The sequence below is a fragment of the Centruroides vittatus genome, unplaced genomic scaffold, assembly GCF_030686945.1.
Source record: "Centruroides vittatus isolate TY-2023 unplaced genomic scaffold, ASM3068694v2 contig_365, whole genome shotgun sequence".
NCBI lineage: Eukaryota > Metazoa > Arthropoda > Arachnida > Scorpiones > Buthidae > Centruroides > Centruroides vittatus.
This window is the reverse complement of record NW_027122189.1, coordinates 120,049-140,451: the sequence shown is the minus strand read 5'-3', so window position 1 is coordinate 140,451 and position 20,403 is coordinate 120,049. Positions and strand designations below refer to the sequence as shown.

Here is a 20,403-nt window from a genome sequence, read left to right as displayed (position 1 = left end):
TAAAACATTTAATCCCTTTTTTGGTTAGAATTGTTTTAAGAATTAGCTAAATTTTTGTGTAATGTTTTATTAATAACACTTGTGGTCTACTTACATTAAATTAAATTCACATTATTCTCTTAAGAAAAAATGTACAAATGATTTATATCAACATTAGTTTTAAGCAAAAAAAACATTGCAAATAAAAATTTTATTAATTTGAATTTGTTTTTGGTACATTTTGTAATAATCCAACTAGTTTTTCCAAAACCTGTATTTTCCTAGTCTCCAATTCCTTACGTTCCTGCCATCTTTCGTCTTCCTTTTTTTCTCTCTCCTCTCTCTTCCTATCCCTGCGTTTTTGAAAGTCTTCTTCCAAATCTATTCTAGTTGCTATTAACAGTTTTACTGCTGCATCAGTCCATTCTGCTGCAAGCAAATATTTAAATTAATTTGTAAGATCTGTTACTTTGGTAAATATTTGAAATCATGTATACCCATCACAATTACCTTTACTTTTATTATCCTTTCTTTTTGAAGGACCTGGAGAGCTTACCACAACAGAGTTTTCTTGTAGATCAGTATGATTGTCATCAATAATGAGAATTTGTTCTCCACATTCTAAAAACAATGTCATACAATTTCATTATACTTGCATACAAGTTATCAATTAATTATTTTTCAGATTAAATGTACTTACCGAAAGTTCCATTATTTTCAGAAAATACTTTCCATAACTTTATTTGTTTCCAATTAAGAATGTCTGTGCCTTCACGCAAGCCTAGGTCAGCTGCACTGAATGATGTCTGGAGTTCTTTAAAATAATTTTTATATTGGTTGCTGTTCCTAATGAAAATATGAAGCATTTACTAGTTTTAAAACAAAATTATACTCAGTAAATAATTAATTACTGATAATTACCTAATATTTTATAATGCCATAGATTGCATTATAAAATATAGGTAATAAAAAATAAAATTTATATAATGGTTTTACATGGTTTTACAAGTTTCGACATATGGGTTATATAATGCTAATTATAAAATCTTTTGATGACCAAGTAGCCTACAAAGAAAGATCGGTCGTCAAAAAAGTTTGTATTCTGGATCACGAAGTGATTAAATGGTGGTTCCCTTAAAATTTATTTTTACATAATTGCCATTTGACGAAATTCTACAATTGCTAATTATTACATTATTACCTGATATCTAAAATCAAGATACAAATAAAATAAGTAAGAAATTCAGTTTACATATCTGACATACGAAGACGAAAAGAGACAATTACGCCTGTCAAACTCATTCAGATAGACAAAAGTTAAAATATATTTACTTTTACCTGTTTGAAAATTTTCATAAGTTCTTTCATCAATATTTAAAAGAAAATTTTGATTATTTAGTTCAATTAAAACAGTCAAACGTGGCGATGCCATCTTTGCTCGTTTGCTTAGCAAAAAGTTAGCGCTTCTTAACCTCGCTAACGAAATTTTGTAAGTGTTTTGAGATGGCGCTGCAAGCGAGCTAAAATATGGAACGAGTTTTATCACTGCACTCACATCTCGCTGACGTCTCACTGAATAACGGAATACGTGGATTATATTGGATCAAAGAAAATATCATAGTTTATGTAAATGTTTAAATTCTTTATTTACATTATTTTCTTTTATAAATAAATTATAATTTACCTTCATAATAACTTCTTTCTCTTCAACATTACTTTCTACACTTTCTTCTTCACTCATCATTAGATTACTTATATCAGATTCTTCATTCTGTTCATCATTCTCAATTTCAGAAACTTCCATTTGAAGTTCTTTCATTTGTGGAAACTGCAGTTTAGGTTTTTCAATTTTATCTATATAATTATTTTCATCTTTATAAATACAGTATAATCATGTTCAATTATATAATTATTATATTTTTATATGAAATAGTTATAAAATAAAACATTACCACCATAAGTAAATTAAATTACAGAAAACCTTATAAAACAATTATAAGAAACCAAACTTTATAGTATAAATCAAGCTTTGCAAATCTCTTTATTAACATTTACAGCATGAAAACAAATAAATGCAAGAGTTCATAAATTATTGATAACTAATGAATGAAGAATTTTTATTTATTGTTGCAAAAATTTTCAATTAAGAGAGAAGAAAAAATTTAGGGAACTGATATCCAAAGTCATCACTTTCATTTTGTTTATGTTTGTATTGTCTACTTTAATTCAATGTTAGTCCCATTCAAACTGATATAGTATTCAAGCCAACTTTCTTATTTAACCAAAGTTAGTTTGAATAGGTGGAAAGGAAACAAAAGTACTGAAAACAATATTTCAAAATATATATAGAAATTTTGTCTTGGGATAAAACACACAGGATTTGAATCAGCTAATCTAATCAACTAATTGATTCACTGAAATTACAATCCTTAAATGGATGTTTCTACTTGCACTATATCTTCATATATCACCACAAGAATAAATAACACATTTTTTTCAAATTTAACACTTATCAGAATGTAATAATTACACAAAACTGATGAATATCTATAATGTAATTTTTAAAAATACAAAAATAATAACAGCAGCATAATTTATAAACATATACTATAAATTTGTATATACTAAAAAAAAAAAAACAAAAAATTTATACAAATTTTAAATTTACTTTTGTTCAATTATAAATAATAGTATAATGAAAACTGAATAAATTAAAGTAAAAATGAAATAATGATAATCAATATGACAATGATAATTAAAGCAATGTGTTTTAATAGATGCCAAAACATATTGGTAGGATTTATTTCAATAAAATGTGGAATTTCATAATAGAAATGTGAAAATTCGAACCCGCCGGAACCAAACTGCTAATAATAAAATATTTTATTGTTTGGTTCCCATGGAGAAAACATGAATCATGAGGAACAATATTCGAATAATGCTGGTTGGTGAAACTGAGAAACGTGACCGAGACGATAAAAGGGCGACAAGAGAAGGAAAAGGGGTTCGGTTACATAGTGTCAATTAGACAGTGTGTGTGCGTCCCAAGTCCCGAGGGAACCCGGCATCGAACAAAGGAATACCTTGCCGAGGATACTTTAACTGGTAACAAGAGCAACTCAGATTAAGAGGTATGACTTCCCCAAAGTCGTGTAAACTCTCCCTCCGCGTATCCGAACTTAGGCGACAGTAGCTCGCCCGAATTGTATCTGTTGGTTTAGCATTAATAAATCATCGTTGTTGTTATTAGACATTGTTAATGTCCTTTATTCAAGTATCGCCGCCACTCTACCGTCGAACCCATCCTCTTCTGCACTCTCACTCGCGTAATGCGTGAGGCGTAACAAAACCGCGTCGCCATCTTGACGTGGGCAGGTCTCACAAACCTGTTAGCCGAGAAAAAAGAGGAACGCGACTCTGTCCACCTCCCGGCACCCACAAATTGGTTTTTCAGAAGTGGGGTTCGACTCCTTCGAATTATCGATAGAGCGGAAATGATTGTATTCGAATAATAAGGACAATTCCAGTCGAAGTAGAGACCTAAACCAATAGGTAGAAAGACTAGGAATAGTAGCGGAGGTAGTTCCAATCTAATCGAACCTATTAGGAAGAATGGAGGGAGATCCGCAACCCGCGGCAAGACCAGCTCACCCAAATCTGAATTCAAATCCCCTCACCCTAGGAGGGTTAAACGGAATCATTCCACTACTGCCCGTATTCATCAGAGAAACAGGAGGCATTAGAGTGACAGATTTTTTCGACTCTTTAGCAGACGTAATGAAAGTCGCAGCATGGTCAAAGGTCCAAATGCTGGCCATAGCCAAGCTTAAACTCACCAGGATCGCTCGGGAATTCGTCCGGAAAGACTGACGAATCAAAGAGGTCGATGACTTTGTCGAATTCAAGTGCTTAATGATCGCGCGGTTCCAGCAAGAACCCTTTTCGTTTAGGCTTAGTAAATTCTATACCTGTGTACAAAGACAGGACGAAGACGTACAAGCATATGTCGCCCGGCTTCAGGCGCTCGCCATGGAAATCAAGATCACGCTGGAGCTTGGCGCGGATGCTGCGGAAGCTGTTATTATTCAGCGCATTCAAAAGAAAAAAGTTAGACGAACGGTTAAAAGCACAATTCCTCAATGGAATAGATATAAGGATCTGCCAGCGAGTAATGAGTCGCGAGGCGCTTAAAGCGGCGATCAGTGAGGAGACGATCGAACAGCTCACCTCCCATCCTCGGGGAATATTGTGAACAGTCTGGGATAGCGAGAGGGAGACAGACTCCCCCTCACAGGACGAGATAGCCCAACTAACGTCGGCTGTGCAGGAACTTAAAGCCAGAGTGGAAGGGTTAACACGAACCTCATCGACAGGGAATGTTAGAACCCCTCCAGGAAGGCGAAATAATCGGGGAGATAATCAAGGTAATCAGAATAATCCGCCTTCCCGGCGAGGAGGATACCACTCAGGTAACCCTAGTCGTGGAGCCAACCGCCCGAACAAGCACCCTATAGGAATCTGAACCCCTCCAATTGCCGAGATAATAATCATAGTGATTCTCCTACCCGTACACAGAGGAAAGCCAAGCATATGGAAGCCCCGAGGAGGTGCAAAAGCAATAAGAGCAATAGGGGTCGTGCTAGGGAGGAGAAACCCAACAGATGGAAAGGAAACGTGCGAAGCGTCCAGGGTCGGCGATCTCCTTATAATAACCGGAAACCTCGAGGAAACCATCCTCAACAAAGGCCTCCGCGTGTCGGACCAAATCCCATAAAGGACAAAAAGCAAAAATTTCAATCCAGGAGGCCAAGGGATCAATCGGTAACTGCTAGTCCCTATCTCGATATTTGAAGCGAAGCCACTTTTGAAGTATCCCTCCTGTCTAAGACCTTTGCCAAAACAATGAAGGAGAAGATACAGGTCGACCACCATAAAGAGACTGACTTAAAAAGCACTACAGGCCATATCATTCAAACATACGGTATTGCGAACCCTACCTTCAAAATCGACGGCCTGCAGTTCCCCTTAGCTTGTTGTCTAGTAGATATAGATGTTACGTATCCTTGCGACGGCATTATCGGGAGAGATATTGATCTCGGATAAGGGCTTCCTTATCAACTTAAAGAAAGGAGAATTGATTATACCCCCTTTTACGGTAGTAACGCTGTTAAACTCCACGATGTCCGGAGAAGAATCGGGGGAGGAACAAAATAACCTAACGATGGAGCGTAACCGACATGTCCAGGAAAGTTGGAAGAACTCTAAAGAAAGGGCCCAGGTAACTGCGGCTATAAGGTCTAAAAAGGGATCACAGGGGCAGGTAGAAATAGAAGAAGGAAAGGAGGTAGTTTTAATAGAACCGTGCCGACTCCCCCCATGATGGATAACATCGTAAGCACTACTCGCCATCCCGGTAATAAAATGAGAGTAATCGAGACAATTTCCCTTGCCCAAGAAGGGATTTTCGGAGACGATGTATTGGTTACACCCAACAAAAAAGAACAGGTACAGTACCTATCCGTCTCTGTAACTCAACCCACCAAACCATAACTTTAAAGAAAGGAGAAAAGGTAGGCATGTATTTCGAGGCAGTCCAGGAAATAGACCCAGTAGGGTCTATCCGAGAAGGAAAAACGGCACAATTATCCAAAGCCGAATTTAATCAATTATTTGACTAAACCGATATCCTGGAAGACAAACAAGAGCTTCTAGCCTTATTATATAAATATCGACACGTGTTTGCCGTAAACAATTATGATTTAAAGTATTGCGATATTGTGCAACATAAAATTCATACCGGCGATGCGGCGCCCGTTTACTCCCCCCCCTTATCGAATTCCATATGCTCAACGTCAGCAATTAAATGAAATAATCGATGAACTTTTAGCAAATAATATCATCAAACATTCTACATTACCCTGGAGCTCTGCGGCTCTCTTTGTTAATAAGAAATTGGGCGGATTACGATTAGTAATAGATTACTGTAAATTAAATAAAATTACCAAAGTAGATCCATATCCACTGCCCTTAGTACAGGAGTCCCTCAGCTTGATGGGTCAAGCGAAGTATTTCTCCACAGTGGACGCAGTCTCGAAATTTTGGCAACTAAGTGTATGTGATAAGGAGAAAACCGCCTTCTCCACACCTGATGGGCACTATCAATGGAACAGGTGTCCCATAGGATTACGTAATTCCCCTGCGGCATTTGAAAGGACAATAACTTCGTCCTGCATGGTCTTAAGGGAAAGACATGCCTCGTTTACATGGACGACATCTTGACTTTCAGTCCCGACTTCCCCACTCATCTTAAACGCTGGAACAAATATTCCAAAGATTAGGCGAAGCCAGAATTAAATTAAAACCGAAAAAATGTCATTTCCTGCAGAGGCAGATAAAATTCTTAGGCCATGAAATTTCCGAACAGGGTATAAAACCTGATGGCGATAAGGTAAAGTGCGTCTTAGACTTCCCTAGACCCGAAAATGAACGAAAAATTCAATCCTTTTTGGGACTAACTGGTTATTATCGTAGACATGTAGACCAGTACGCAAAAATCGCTAAACCATTGACAGACTTATTAAAGAAAGATACCCCTTTCAAATGGGGCCCAACTCAACAGGAAAGTTTCGAGACTCTAAAGCAAATTCTAACCTCGACTCCATTATTAAAATCCCCGGATTTTTCTAAACCTTTTATACTCGCTATGGATGCGTTGAATGTTGCCCTAGGAGCCATATTATCCCAAAAACAAAATGGCACAGAGAAACCGGTTGCTTATGCAAGTCGATTATTAAGAAAACCCAAACTTAACTACAGAGCGACAGAGAAGGAGTGTTTAGCTACTGTTTGGGCTGTAAGATATTTTAAACCTTATTTATATGAACGAAAATTAACGATACTCACAAATCATCGGCCTCTGCGTTGGTTACTTGACTGTAACGACTCAACCACAAATTCGCGGCTATCCCGATGGATTATCTTCCTCCAAGAATTCGATTTTGACGTACTTCACAAGGCAGGAGAGTCTCATAAAAATGCTGATGCTCTTAGTCGTATTCCTATTCGTCAAATCCAGGAGGTAGAACCTATATTTTCCATAACACAATTAGCGAAAGCGCAACAAGACGATGCTTGTTGGTAATCCCTCATACAACGGTTGCAAACCGGGGCAACCTCAGGAAGTTGGAACGGCCTTAACTTAGACGAATTCTATCTCAATGAAAAAGGCGCCCTATGCAACAAAGGCACCAATAAAGGCCAGTCTGACTAATGGGAACAAATTGTTGTCCCTGCCACTCTCAAAGATTATCTTCTATATACCTTCCATAATAGACTGCAAAGGGGAGCGATTCACTATATACGTTTGTGACTTAGCTCCAGTTCTCGACTGTAATATCTTTGCGAATCCTTCGAGTACCGTGGAAAACTATACATCGCTGGACAGCGCATTACAAGACGAACACGTAGGTGTCATTTTTATTAAAATCGGCCAAGGATTTGTCGGGTTACGTGCGTCCGAAAGTTTAGCTTTTGTTCGGGCCCCATCCGGCCCCCCGCTTATTTTCCGTAATTATTAACGACGATTTTCGACGGCCACTAGGCTGGTTAATATGTGTATTAAATTTAGTTATCAAATCTATAAAACTCACGGAGTTATAAACGTCCGAAATTGAATCGTCAAACAACGAACGCTCTTCGCCACGTGGCCGCCATTCGGCATTGTTGTAGCCATTCGGCGTTTGTTCCGTGTCGGCCTACGGCCGCACAGCGTAATCTTAGCCGTTCAGCGTGCTGTGAACCTGTCTGTCTCCAACGGTTTTTAAAGTTGTCGTCCCTCGCCGTGTTATCGCCTGGTACGTCACCATCACCATCGCAACGTGAAAAGTGTTTATTCTCACTCGTAACCTCAGTGTCTCACATTAGCCGTCCGGCGTGTTTCAGTCGAACGGCTGTCTTAGTCACACAGCTAGAGTGTCATCTACCAAATCAAGTTTTCTTGATCTTCTCTCACCGTGTGCTGTGAGCTTTGCTATGTCTACGCAGGAAAGTGTTGACCTTAATAACAGCTTCTTGGAGGAAGAGCTAATCGCTACGATAAACTCTAATCTTGGTGATATACTAAGCTCCCTCCCTATGGAAAGCAACATCACTGTCAGGATAGCTGACAGAACCAGAGTCAGGGAAGCGGCAATGCAAATGCACGCAGCCGCAAATCAAATATTCGGCATGATCCTTGCCCTTCGGGAACAACTTAAACAACCAAAACACATGGATAAAATACAACCAGCAGAAACCTACTCTCAGGCCCTCAAAAAGCCGGCCCGCCCAGTGAGTTCCTCTACAAAATTGATTGCAGCAAACACTGCAAAACTCGACGGTAAACCCAACCCAACAAAATCGACCCACAACGTCACAGTATCGGCTATTACCAAATCTGACGACCCCATCCAAACACCGGAAGAGACAATGAGTTTGGTGCAGACACACATTAGCCCCTGGCAACTGGGGATAAAGGTCAATAGTGTAAGGCCCCTTCCCAGTGGCGATGTCAGCATACATGTACAAACGGAAGATGATTTACAAACCCTGCAAAATGCTTTAAAATCAAACACTGAATTATCACGCAAACTTAAAATCTCTCAAAAAAACAAGAAGGCCCCTAAGATCATCATTTTTAATGTCCCAAACGAAACTGAGGAAAGTGAATTCCTCGATAACATATACCTACAGAATCCAGGGATACAAGATTGCCTTTCTATTGACGATTACCATCAAGAAGTACAGATAAACCACAGCTTTTCATCCAAAAAAATCCACAGCCTATAGACATGTAATCTTAAACGTTACCCCAACAATCAGAAACAAAATAATGGAACAGGGGAAAATTTTTGTAGGATGGAGCTCTCTTCGTGCTGACGACTACATACCTGTAGTTCGCTGTTTTAACTGTTCTGGCTACGACCATACTTCCTTCCGTTGTCAAGAGAAGCAGCGATGTAGCCATTGCTCAAAAAAGCATAAATTCAAGGAGTGCCCAAACTTGAAAAAAGATCCCCGCTGTACAAACTGTCTTCAGTACAACAAAGCGGCTCCAGAGCAGAAAAAACTTAAAATAGACCACAACGCCTTCGACAAAGATTGTCCGCTACTCAAAAGATATAAAGAATCCCAAATCATCAATATTTGCTATGAATAATCATCAAGCGTCAACTGTTCACTCACCTGTGCTCTCCGTTACGTTCAACTCCAACAACCCTTCTATAAGACTGAAAAACCAAATTAAAATATTGCAAATTAACCTCCAAAGGTGTAAAGCGGCCTCTTCAGCCACGACGCATGCCATGGAGGACAAAGATATCGACATCCTTGCTTTCCAGGAACCCTACCTCCACGACGGCTCTGTTGCCCTCTTGGGAAGGGGTAACATCCTGGTTAGCAGCGGACACAGCAACCAAACTTTCACGGGTTTCTTGATAAGGAACAAACATCTAACCTGCCAGCTCCTCACCAGCTTGAGTACTGAGCACGCTACTACCATCAGCGTCCAAATAAATTCTGACACCCTCTACATCACAAATATCTACTGCCCGCCCTCAGAAGGCATTGAGAAACCTCTCGACGAACTGGCAAATATCTTGACAAGACTCCCTGATGGACCATTCTTAGTATGCGGTGACTTTAATGCCAAATCTTCGATCTGGCACAGCCCGGTGGATGAGCCCAGAGGTCGAGCTGTGGTAGATTTCATAGTGGCAAACAATCTTTCTTCCCTGAATAGCAGCCCTCTTCCGACTTTTTCCAATTCAAACGGGGAAAGCTGGATAGACCTATGTCTGGGTAACGCTAAAACAGCGAATTTAACAGAATACTGCCTCACTCTTGCTGATCCCACAGCAAGCGATCACTCTTACATCTATATTGCTCTTGGTGGCACAAGCATCCAACATAACGTCCAAATTATCAATACGACTAACTGGGACGCCTTTGAAGAACTCCTTAAAAGATTCTGGGATCCGACTGGCCTCAACAACATCACCACTACCAATGACATTGACCACGCTGTTCAAAACCTGCAACAGGTAATACAACATGCTTATTATGACTCGACCACAATTAAAACCAGGAAAAATTCTATTCCCTGGTGGAACCACAGCCTGACAGCCAAACGTAAAGAAACCCGCAAAGCGTGGCGCCACTACTACAGGGAGAACGACCCAGCAAGAAAGTCCGAAAAAAAGGAACTCTACAACAGGACCCTTAAGGATTATAAGAAGTTAATAAACAAGTCAAGAAGTGACTCTTGGAGAACCTTCTGCACCAACTCTAACAGTTCCGGCCCGTGGTCCATCCCACACTACACCGCCATCCACAAGAGGAAAGCCTTAGTATCCCCACCTACTCTCTCTACAACCACCGGCCACACGACTAACCTACAGGATACCTACCGTGCCATCTTCACGGATCTATTCCCGACAGATGACCCGACGCTCGACAACCCCACCCACAGCAGCACAAGAGCCAGAAGCCACTCCTTCCCACACGAAATAGATGATCGGCCCTTCTCTTCCCACGAAATCAAAAAGGAATTCGATAATATCAAGGAAAAGAAAGCACCAGGGCCTGACATGATAGACTGGCGTATGGCAAAACACGCCTACGCTGCTATCCCAACAACCTTTTCGGTCCTCTTCAATAAGTGCCTCAATCATAAGTACTTTCCACGATCCTGGAAGATTGCTCATGTCAAGCTTATCCCGAAAAGTAAAGACACTCAGCCCACCACTCCTAGCGACTACCGGCCGATATCCCTACTCTCTGTGCTTGGGAAAGTCTTGGACGGACTTATGGGCGGCAGGATTCTTTACCATCTGAATCGTCATAATGTTCTCCACCCAGCCCAATTTGGCTTTATAAAAAACAAAAGTGCCCATCAAGCCATTAATAAAATCTTAGAATACATTTCCACTGCTAAACAGGCTGGCAAGCACAATTTACTCGTCGCTATTGACTTTAAGGGCGCATTTGACCACGCCTGGTGGCCAGCAATCCTCACCAGGCTGGCTGATTCAAAATGCCCGTCTAACATCCTAGGCCTTCTCAGTAGCTACCTCTCTAACAGAACTGTAATGGCTGCAGACTCAGGGAGCGTAAATTATATAACCACCATCTCTAGAGGGTGTCCCCAGGGCTCTAAGACGGGCCCCCTTCTGTGGAACATCCTCTACAACAACCTTCTTTCCATCACTGACAACATGGCACCTGAGGGAGATCCCTATGTCCAAGGCTTCGCCGACGACACTGTGGTCCTCCTCTCGCATCAGAACCAGGAGATACTACAACGTCTGACCAACACAGCTCTACAGCATGTTTCTGCCTGGTGTGAGGACAACAAGCTCCTCATAAACTACAACAAAAGCAGCTGTATCTCCTTTCCAAAACAACATATCCTCCAAAAGAAGCCGTCAATCCGAATTAACGGACACCGTATCAGCTGTGTGGACTCCATGAAATATTTGGGCATCCTCTTGGACCCCAAACTAACATGGAAACCCCATGTCCACTATGTTTATAAAAAAGCGATAAAAATTTGTCACTCCCTTAGAAGCATCGCACGAAACCTCTGGGGCCTCGACCACAAGACATCTCACTGAATTTACAGTAGCGTCATCGAACCCATCCTCACCTATGGTTGTGAGGCATGGGGTTATTCCGTCCACAAATTACATATAAAACGCAAACTCCTCTCAGCCCAGAGGCAAGCGGCTATAGCTGCCACGAAAGCCTATAGAACCGCACCTACTAACGCTCTCTTGGTGATTGCTGGACAAATCCCAATCCACCTCAAGATCATTCAGAGATATTTGAAAAATCTTTTAATCAAACTACACACAAAAGAAGTATCGACAAACCAGGTTATTAAAATTATTGAGACTTTAAACATCCCGGAAGATGTCAACCAGCTCATACAGGAAATCGACAGCTACGGTATCGACCTCACAAATACGCAAGACCAAACCCACCCTGGTAAATTCTCACCAGTGAACATCAACGTTCTTCAAGGCAGCATCCCGAAGGGCAAGAATTTCTACACAGATGGCTCAAAAACTATCAACTCAGTTGGAGCTGAGGTTTACTTAGCAGACCCTACCAACTCCATCCATTGGCAGGCCGCTTACAGGCTCAGGGACCACTGCTCTAACAATCAGGCAGAGTTCCTGGCCATCCTCCGCGCCCTGCAATTTGTAAAGACCAACCTCACCGACTTTCGAAATAGCCACATCAATATCATTAGCGACAGTAGGGTCGCTCTATATCAGATCAGAAGCGGAAACCGTAAGCTCCCTATTGTTAAAGATAGTCTTCTCATTCTGAATCAGCTGAATGAAAGCCGTGCTAGAATGTCCAATTCCATTGGGTCAAGGGCCACTCTGACGTCCCTGGCAACGACCGGGCAGACGCCCTGGCCAAAAAGGCTGACGCCATAGCCAAGAACTTCGCATATCACGCTATTCCTCTTACAACAATCGTTAACAACCTACGCTCTGCAACGCTTAAGATGTGGCAGCATGAGTGGGACAGCGAAACAACTGGACGACACACCCATGCCTTCATCCCCAACATCGAACATAGTCTACGTAACCATTTCTTCACCAACCATGACCTAACCCAAATGCTCACAGCGCACGGTAAGTTCAACACATACCTGCATAGATTCCACAACAGAAGTGATGCCCTGTGTACCTGTGGCATCCCTGAGGAAGAAGACCCGACGCATATTACCTTCACGTGCCCCTTCTACAGCACCCAGAGGACTGCACTTCGGAAAACAGCAGAGACAGAAGGACTTTTCTGGCCATGCCATCTGAAAGACTTAATCAATAACAAAAAACTCTTCACTGCATACAAAAACTTTGTATCGCAGATTGGACTCAGCGATTACTCTAGGATAACAACCAACAACGGTTAACAAGCTGAAATGTACCACAATGCTGAACTTCTGTTTTGTATATAATTCCACTTACTACTGTAACTTACCATGTATCATATTTTGTACAAATTTTGTTTTCTTTTAATAATTTTCTAGCCCGGCAGGTACTCATGTGATCTCCTCTTCTTCTATAACATCTCCCCCCTCCTCCAACCTTTACCTCTACCTCTATCTCTATTTCTATCCCTTCCCCGCTTCCACTACAGGCAATACCTTTGGTGCACCTTAGCTTTCCAATACTAATACTAATACTAATATACCTTCCATAATAATCCCATTGCTGGACATCTGGGAGAACTTAAGATGCAAACTAAAATAGCTAAGTCGTTTTATTGGCCAGAAATGACCAAGGATATACAAAATTATTGCCGAAGCTGTCTAAGCTGCGCGAAACATCGTCGGCGAGGACGCAGAGTCCAAGCCATATTACAATTATTTGCTCCCGTTTCACACGTTTTTGAACGTACCACCATGGATATTGTTAAACCACTCCCGCGCACAACTATGGGGAATAAATATATCTTGGTATTCGTCGATCAAATGATAACTTGTCGAGGCAAAGATGAGGAAGAATGCTAACTGTGCTTGGTGCCATATGCCTTTGCCGATAGATGCGTGTCATTAGCAGACCCTCTCGGCAAAGATGGGATAAAACCCAAGAAACGTACGGACGCTGGTACAGGCGCCAATGAAAATATTCCAAACAGAGTGCCGTGAGAAGAATTGAGTGTAGGGAACTAAACGGGCCTCTGGAGATTTGAACAATAGCGTGAAACATCGCTCTTGGGCGTATTTTTGTCTGTAACAGAATATAGTCTGTTTCAACATAAAGCGAAATAATAGGGATATACTTAGGAACACGCAATGCCGTGCGAAGAGCGGTGTGTATTGGTTTTTTGATACGACTAATCATGGTAGGAGGAGCGCCATCAAGAAGAGGAGCGCCGAAGGTTGCCATAGAACTTAGAACCGTGTATACTAGACGAAGACTAGACTGTCAACTTTTCTGGCGCAGTTCCGGCACGAGGCAAAATATTTTAATAAAGAGCTTGCGCGAGTCAGTTTCGATTGCAGTAAGGTTTCGTGTACACGCCACGTAAATGTCTGAGAAAAATAAATACCTAAGATATGTAATGACGAACATTAGGGAATGATTCCTGAGTTTAGAGACAGTGCTATAGGTGGGCGATGGATTTTCAGAGAGAAATCTATAGTTGCACTTTTGGTGGCTGAGGAATGACAGGCTCCATGTTGTTGCCCAGTGTTCGAGGTGGTGAAGAGCCGTCTGGATGCGGCAAGCGGCTTGGGTAGGGCTAGTGCTTGTGGTTAGAAGATAAAGATCATCAGCTTAGAGGTTGGTTGGTTGGTTTCAATTTTTTGGCGCAAAAACAACAAAAACCAAGCTGCGCCACGCTAAATGGTTAATTCATCGAACACTATATAAATATGTTATATAAAATAACAACAAAAAAACAAAAACAAGTATATACACAATTAAAACGAACAAACAGCAAAACACAAAAAGGTAAAAAATAAATAAATAGTTAATTTATTCTTTGTACAAATTAATGACCTTTATAAATTCTAATACATTATGCAGATTGGGCCTCTGGCCCAGAATCTCTGTCAAACGTCCTGTCCCAAGATACTGTCTACGCATTATCTCAAAGGCAAAGCAATCGAGCAGTATATGTTTTATGGTAAGTGGACATTTGCAATACTGGCATACTGGCTGCTCATTGCCCTTCAAAAGATATTGATGAGTCAGCCGAGTATGTCCAATTCTCAAACGAGTAAAAACAACCTAAGATCTCCTGTCATAGGGTTGCTTATGTGTCAAATTTTCTATCATAGGTTTGATCTCATGTAGTTTATTGTGGACTTGTGCATTCCACATATTTTGCCATCTCTCTGCTAGTCGTTTTTTAACGACCAGCTTCAAGTCACCTCCTTCAATAAACATTGTATGCTGAGAAGGACTTGCTGACTTTGCAGCTGCATCGGCTTCTTCATTTCCCCTTATACCCATGTGGCCTGGGACCCAACAAAACTTTACAGAGAAATTAATCACAATAAGATGGCAAATCAGTTTACGAATTTTAATTACTATAGAGTGAGAACTAGGTTCGCTTGAGATCACAGCCTGAAATGCACTAACTGAGTCAGTGTAAATCACGCAGCAATGATGACCTTTCCTATTTATATACTGTAGGGCTAAATAAATAGCCTGCAACTCTGCAGTAAAAATAAAAGAAATCAAAGCTATTTGTTCTGCCACAATTTCATTCAGGCAGACGAAGGCTGAGCCAACGTAATCAATCGATTTCGATCCATCAGTATAAATAGGAATTAAATTCCTGTCACGATGTTGAATTTCTGCGAAGTGCTGTCTATAGACATAGTCAAATGTGGTTTCTTTGAAGAACTGCTTTAAGCTTAAATCCACATTAATCACTGGGGTTAACAAACATGAAATTCTATTAACCTCAACCTGTGAGATGTTGCTTGTGTCCAGGTCAATCGTGCTGCTTCTATTCTACATTCTTATATCAAATGTCAAAACACTACTTGGGCAAGCTGCAAATAATCTTCTCAGCTGAGTATCTGATACTTGATACTCTACAATAAACTGAAGGTTTAGCCAGAGATTTCTGTTTAACGTAATAGAACAAAGACAACTGCTCTCTCCTGAGAGATAGTGGAGGCTCATAAGCATCTACGTACAAACTTTGAACAAAAGAAGTTCGAAAAACACCAGTGCACAAACGCAATGCTTGATGGTGGATTAAATCCAGCATCCAAAAAGTAGATTCTCGCGCAGAGCCATACACAATGCATCCATAATCAAGCTTAGAGCGAACAAGAGCTCTATATATTCTGAGCATTGAAAATTTGTCTGCTCCCCAGAATGAACAGCATAATACCTTTAAAAGGTTTAGAGCTTTTAAACATCTACTTTCAAATTACGCAAGTGTGGCAGAAACGTCAATTTATGGTCAAACACAACACCCAAAAATTTTGCTTCGTTGACCATTGGGATTTTAACCCCATTTAGGTGAATTTCAGGGTCCAGGTGCAAACCACGCCTTCAGCAAAAGTGGATGCACGAGTCTTCTACGTTAAAAGTAAAACCATTGGTCTTAGACCAATTCTCTATGCGATTTAAAGAGGTTTGCAGTTGTCTTTCAATAAAACTCATGTTACTAGACTGATAGGAGATCTGAAAGTCATCCACATACAGGTTAATTAATTGGTTAAAATTTTTTGGCAAAAGGGCCACATAGGCCAAGCTGCGCCACATCTTATGGTATATATATAGTACATAAAAACAAAATAAACAATAAAAATGAACAAAACAAAAAACAAAGAACCAATAACAAAAATATACAACAGTTGAACTGTGTATAACAAGATGTGTATAGATATAAATAAATAAATAATTAAATCTCTTTATACATATTTGTAACTTTTAGAAAGTTCAATAATTTATCAACATTTGGCCTCTGGCCCAAAATCTCCTTAAAACTTGCATTTCCAAAATGCTGCCTACGAATCCTTTCAGAGGCAGTGCAATTGCTCAGTATGTGCTTAACACTTACAGTACAATTGCAATACTGACACACAGGCTGGTCATCACCCTTCAGAAGGTATTGATAAGTCAGTCGAGTGTGTCCAATTCTCAAACGAGTAAGAATGACCTCAAATCTCCTGTCATAGGGTTTTTTCTGTGTCCAATTTTCTATCACAGGTTTCATCTCGTAAACTTTATTGTGGACTTGTTCGTTCCACACATTTTGCCATCTCTCTGCTAGTCGTTTTTTAACGACCAGCTTCAAGTCACCTCCTTCAATAAACATTGTATGCTGAGAAGGACTTGCTGACTTTGCAGCTGAGTCAGCTTCTTAATTCCCTCTTATATCTACATGGCCTGGGACCAAACAAAATTTTACAAAAATATTACTCGCAATAAGATAGCAAAACAGTTTGCGAATTTTAATCCCTATAGAGTGAGAACTAGGTTCATGTGAGATCAAAGCCTAAAGTGCACTAACTGAGTCAGTATAAATAACACAGCGACGATGACCTTTCCTAATTACATATTTTAAGGCTAGGTAAATAGCCTGCAACTCTGCAGTAAAAATAAAAGAATTCGATGCAATTTGTTCTGCCATGATCTCATCCTGGCAGACAAAGGCTGAGCCAACGTAATCAACCGATTTTGATCCATCAGTATAAATAAAAATTAAATTCCTGTCACGATGTTGAATTTCAGCAAAATGCTGCCTATACATGTAGTCCGAGATGGATTCTTTAGGAAACTGCTTTAAGCTAATGTCAACATTTATCACAGGAGTTGACTAAGGTGATATATTGTCAACCTCGGCCTGTGAAATGTTGCTTGTGTCTAGGCCAATCGTGCTGCTTACATTCTCCATTCTGATGTCGAATGTAGGGACACAACTTGAGCGAGCTGTAAATAATCTTTTCAGCTGAGTATCTAATACTCTACAATAAACTGAAGGTTTAGCCAGAGATTTCTGTTTAATGCAATAGAACAAAAACAACTGCTCTCTCCTAAGAGATAGTGAAGGCTCATAAGCATCTACGTACAAACTTTGGACAAAAGAAGTTCCAAACGCACCAGTGCACAAACGCAATGCTTGATGGTGGATTGGATCCAGCATCCGAAGAGTAGATTCTCGTGCAGAGCCATACACAATGCATCCATAATCAAGCTTAGAGCGGACAAAAGCTCTATATATTCTGAGCATTGAAAATTTGTAGGCTCCCCAGAATGAGCAGCTTAATACCTTTAAAAGGTTCAGAGCTTTTAAACATCTACTCTTCAAATTACGCAAGTGTGGTAAGAACGTCAATTTATGGTCAAACACAACACCCAAAAATTTTGCTTCGTTGACCATTAGAATTTTAACCCCATTTAAATGAATTTCAGGGTCCAGGTGTGAACCGCGCCTTTGGCAAAAGTGGATGCACGAGGTCTTTTCTGCATTAAAAGTAAAACCATTGATCTTGGACCAATTGTCTATCCGATTTAAAGAGGTTTGCAGTTGTCTTTCAATAAAACTCATGTTACTAGACTGACAGGAGATCTGAAAGTCATCCACATACAGAGAGTGTTTCACACTGGAAGGAAGACATTTAGCTATGCTATTAATTTTGATTAGGAACAGAGTCACACTCAAAAGAGAACCTTGAGGAACACCTTCTTCTTGTGTGTAAAGCCTAGATAAAGTTGTGCCAATCCTGACTTGGAATCTTCGATTCCATAGAAAGTTTTTTATAAAAATTGGCAAATTACCTCGCAATCCGAATTTGTGCAGATCACGGAGTATTCCGTATCACCAGCAGCGATCATAAACCTTCTCTTTATCGAAAAACACAGACACTAAGTGCTGTCGTCTAACAAACGCTTCGCGTATGGATGTTTCAAGGTTTACTAAATTGTCTGGTACTTCTGTTCCTACGAAATCCACTCTGATGTGGTGAAAAGTAATCCTTTTCCTCTAAGAGGAACATCAGACGTCCGTTTACCATTCTCTCAAAAAGTTTACAGAGACAACTCGTAAGAGAGATTGGTCTGTAATTAGAGGGATTCTTGCAGTCTTTGCCTGGTTTGGGAATGGGAATAATGATAGATAGCCTCCAAGAGTCAGGAAAGTATGTTCTGTCCATATTCTGTTAAACAGATTCAGAAGATTACTGAGGGAATTGTCTGACAGATTTTTAATCATGCTGTAGTAAATTTTATCCGGGCCTACAGTAGTATTCCCCGAGTGAGACATCGCTCTATGTAATTCGATTTTGGTGAATGGCACGTTATATTCCTCATTAGATGAAGAGTGAAAGTTTAAGTACTGTTTTTCACTTTGGGCTTTATAAACCTGAAAATCCCTCGTATACATAGTATTGCTGGATAAAGAGGAAAACGTCTCACCCAACAAATCAGCAATACCTTGTTTATCACTGATTATTGTGTCATTACTTTCCAACATGGACAGGGAGTGAGAAGCATATTTCCCATTGATGTTATGGAGTTTATCCCAGACTGCTTTTGTGCTGGTGGAAGATGTTATGCTGGATACATACTTCCTCCAAGAATCTCTTTGGCTTTGCCTTCTGATTCTTCTGGCATTTGCCTTTGCTTTCTTAAAAGCAACCAAATTGTTAGCAGTGGGGTATCTTCTGAAAATCCCCCATGCTTTCTTTTGCTTTTTAAATGCTGCCTCGCAATTCTGATCCCACCATGGTTTCGGATGCTTCAAATATCTGGTTGACATTTTCCCCATTGTTTTTTCGGCTGCCTGAATAATACTGGAAGTGACAACTTCGACTGCATCATTGATATCAGCAGTATTAACCATTTCCTCAGTGATTTTAGCCAAAGAGAAAAATGCAGGCCAATCTGCCATTTCGAGTTTCCAGCGTGGTAAACGGGCTGTTTCACAGCTTTTTCTGCCTCAGTATTTTAGAAATATTGGGAAGTGGTCACTAGAGAGTGGATTAGATCCAACTCCCCATGTAAATGCTGAAAACAAGTTCGGGCTAGCTAATGATAAATCAATGGCAGTGAATGTTCTTGTTGGGGCATAGAAGTATGTCACTTCTCCGGTATTAAATATATACAGTTCGTGATTGCCTATAAATCTCTCAATGGTCCTGCCACGACGATTGATGTCGGGGCTGCCCCACATTGGATTGTGGCCATTGAAATCACCAAATAAAAGGAATGGAGTTGGCAGCTGTTCAACCGAGGTATCCAGTTCATCCTCATTGACTCTAACATCTGGTGGCAAGTATATGGAACAAACTGTGACAGTTACTCCAATTGAAATTCTGACTGCCACAGAATGTAGCTCTGTTGTTATTTGTACCAGTAAAAACAAGATGCAGTTTTAAACCAGTAAAGCCACACCTCCACTGGCGCGGGTGTGGCTATCATCATCTTTACAATAAAGATCAAATCCTTTTAAAAAAATTCTTTCTCCAGGTTTTAGATGTGTTTCCTGGAGTGCCACGCAGAGAGATGTAGTAGATGATATCAAGTGTTTAACGTCAGAAAAGTTGTTGCGAAAACCACGACAGTTCCATTGGATTATTTTGTAATCCATTATGTGTTTGTTGAGGCAGCATTTTTTGTGAAGGTATCCCTCTTTAACTTCACAGATGATTTTCCTTTTGAAGGTGACGTTGGTTGTGTCACCTCCATATTATTCTCTTCATCAGAGATATCAGAGACTCACTCATAGATTGAGCCTCTGATTTTTTAGATTTAGAGAGAGCTGCTTTCACTCTCTGTTTGTTTAGTAAGTTCTTATTTGCCTTTTTAGAACCCAGGTTTCTTGTTGTTACCCCTGTTTTACATAGTGGTGTTTTAGGTTTTACATTCTCCTTTTCTGATGTATCTTTTGATGTGA

General features: G+C 40.3%; 1 protein-coding gene across 2 annotated transcripts; it reads right to left on the bottom strand.

Moving 5' to 3' along the window:
* Positions 1-171: 171 nt before the first annotated feature.
* LOC136975226 (uncharacterized) lies at positions 172-7,225 on the bottom strand. Of its 2 annotated transcripts, none has more exons than XM_067270253.1 (5): positions 6,883-7,225; positions 1,664-1,833; positions 680-785; positions 490-600; positions 172-408 (listed from the first exon to the last, which is right to left on the bottom strand). In XM_067270253.1, the coding sequence occupies exons 1-5, from the start codon at positions 6,887-6,889 to the stop codon at positions 194-196; spliced, it is 609 nt and encodes a 202-aa protein (XP_067126354.1). In that variant the 5' UTR covers positions 6,890-7,225; the 3' UTR covers positions 172-193. The 2 variants fall into 2 exon arrangements, with proteins under 2 accessions (XP_067126354.1, XP_067126355.1); XM_067270254.1 differs by having other exon boundaries at positions 172-405.
* Between the last annotated feature and the right edge of the window lie 13,178 nt (positions 7,226-20,403).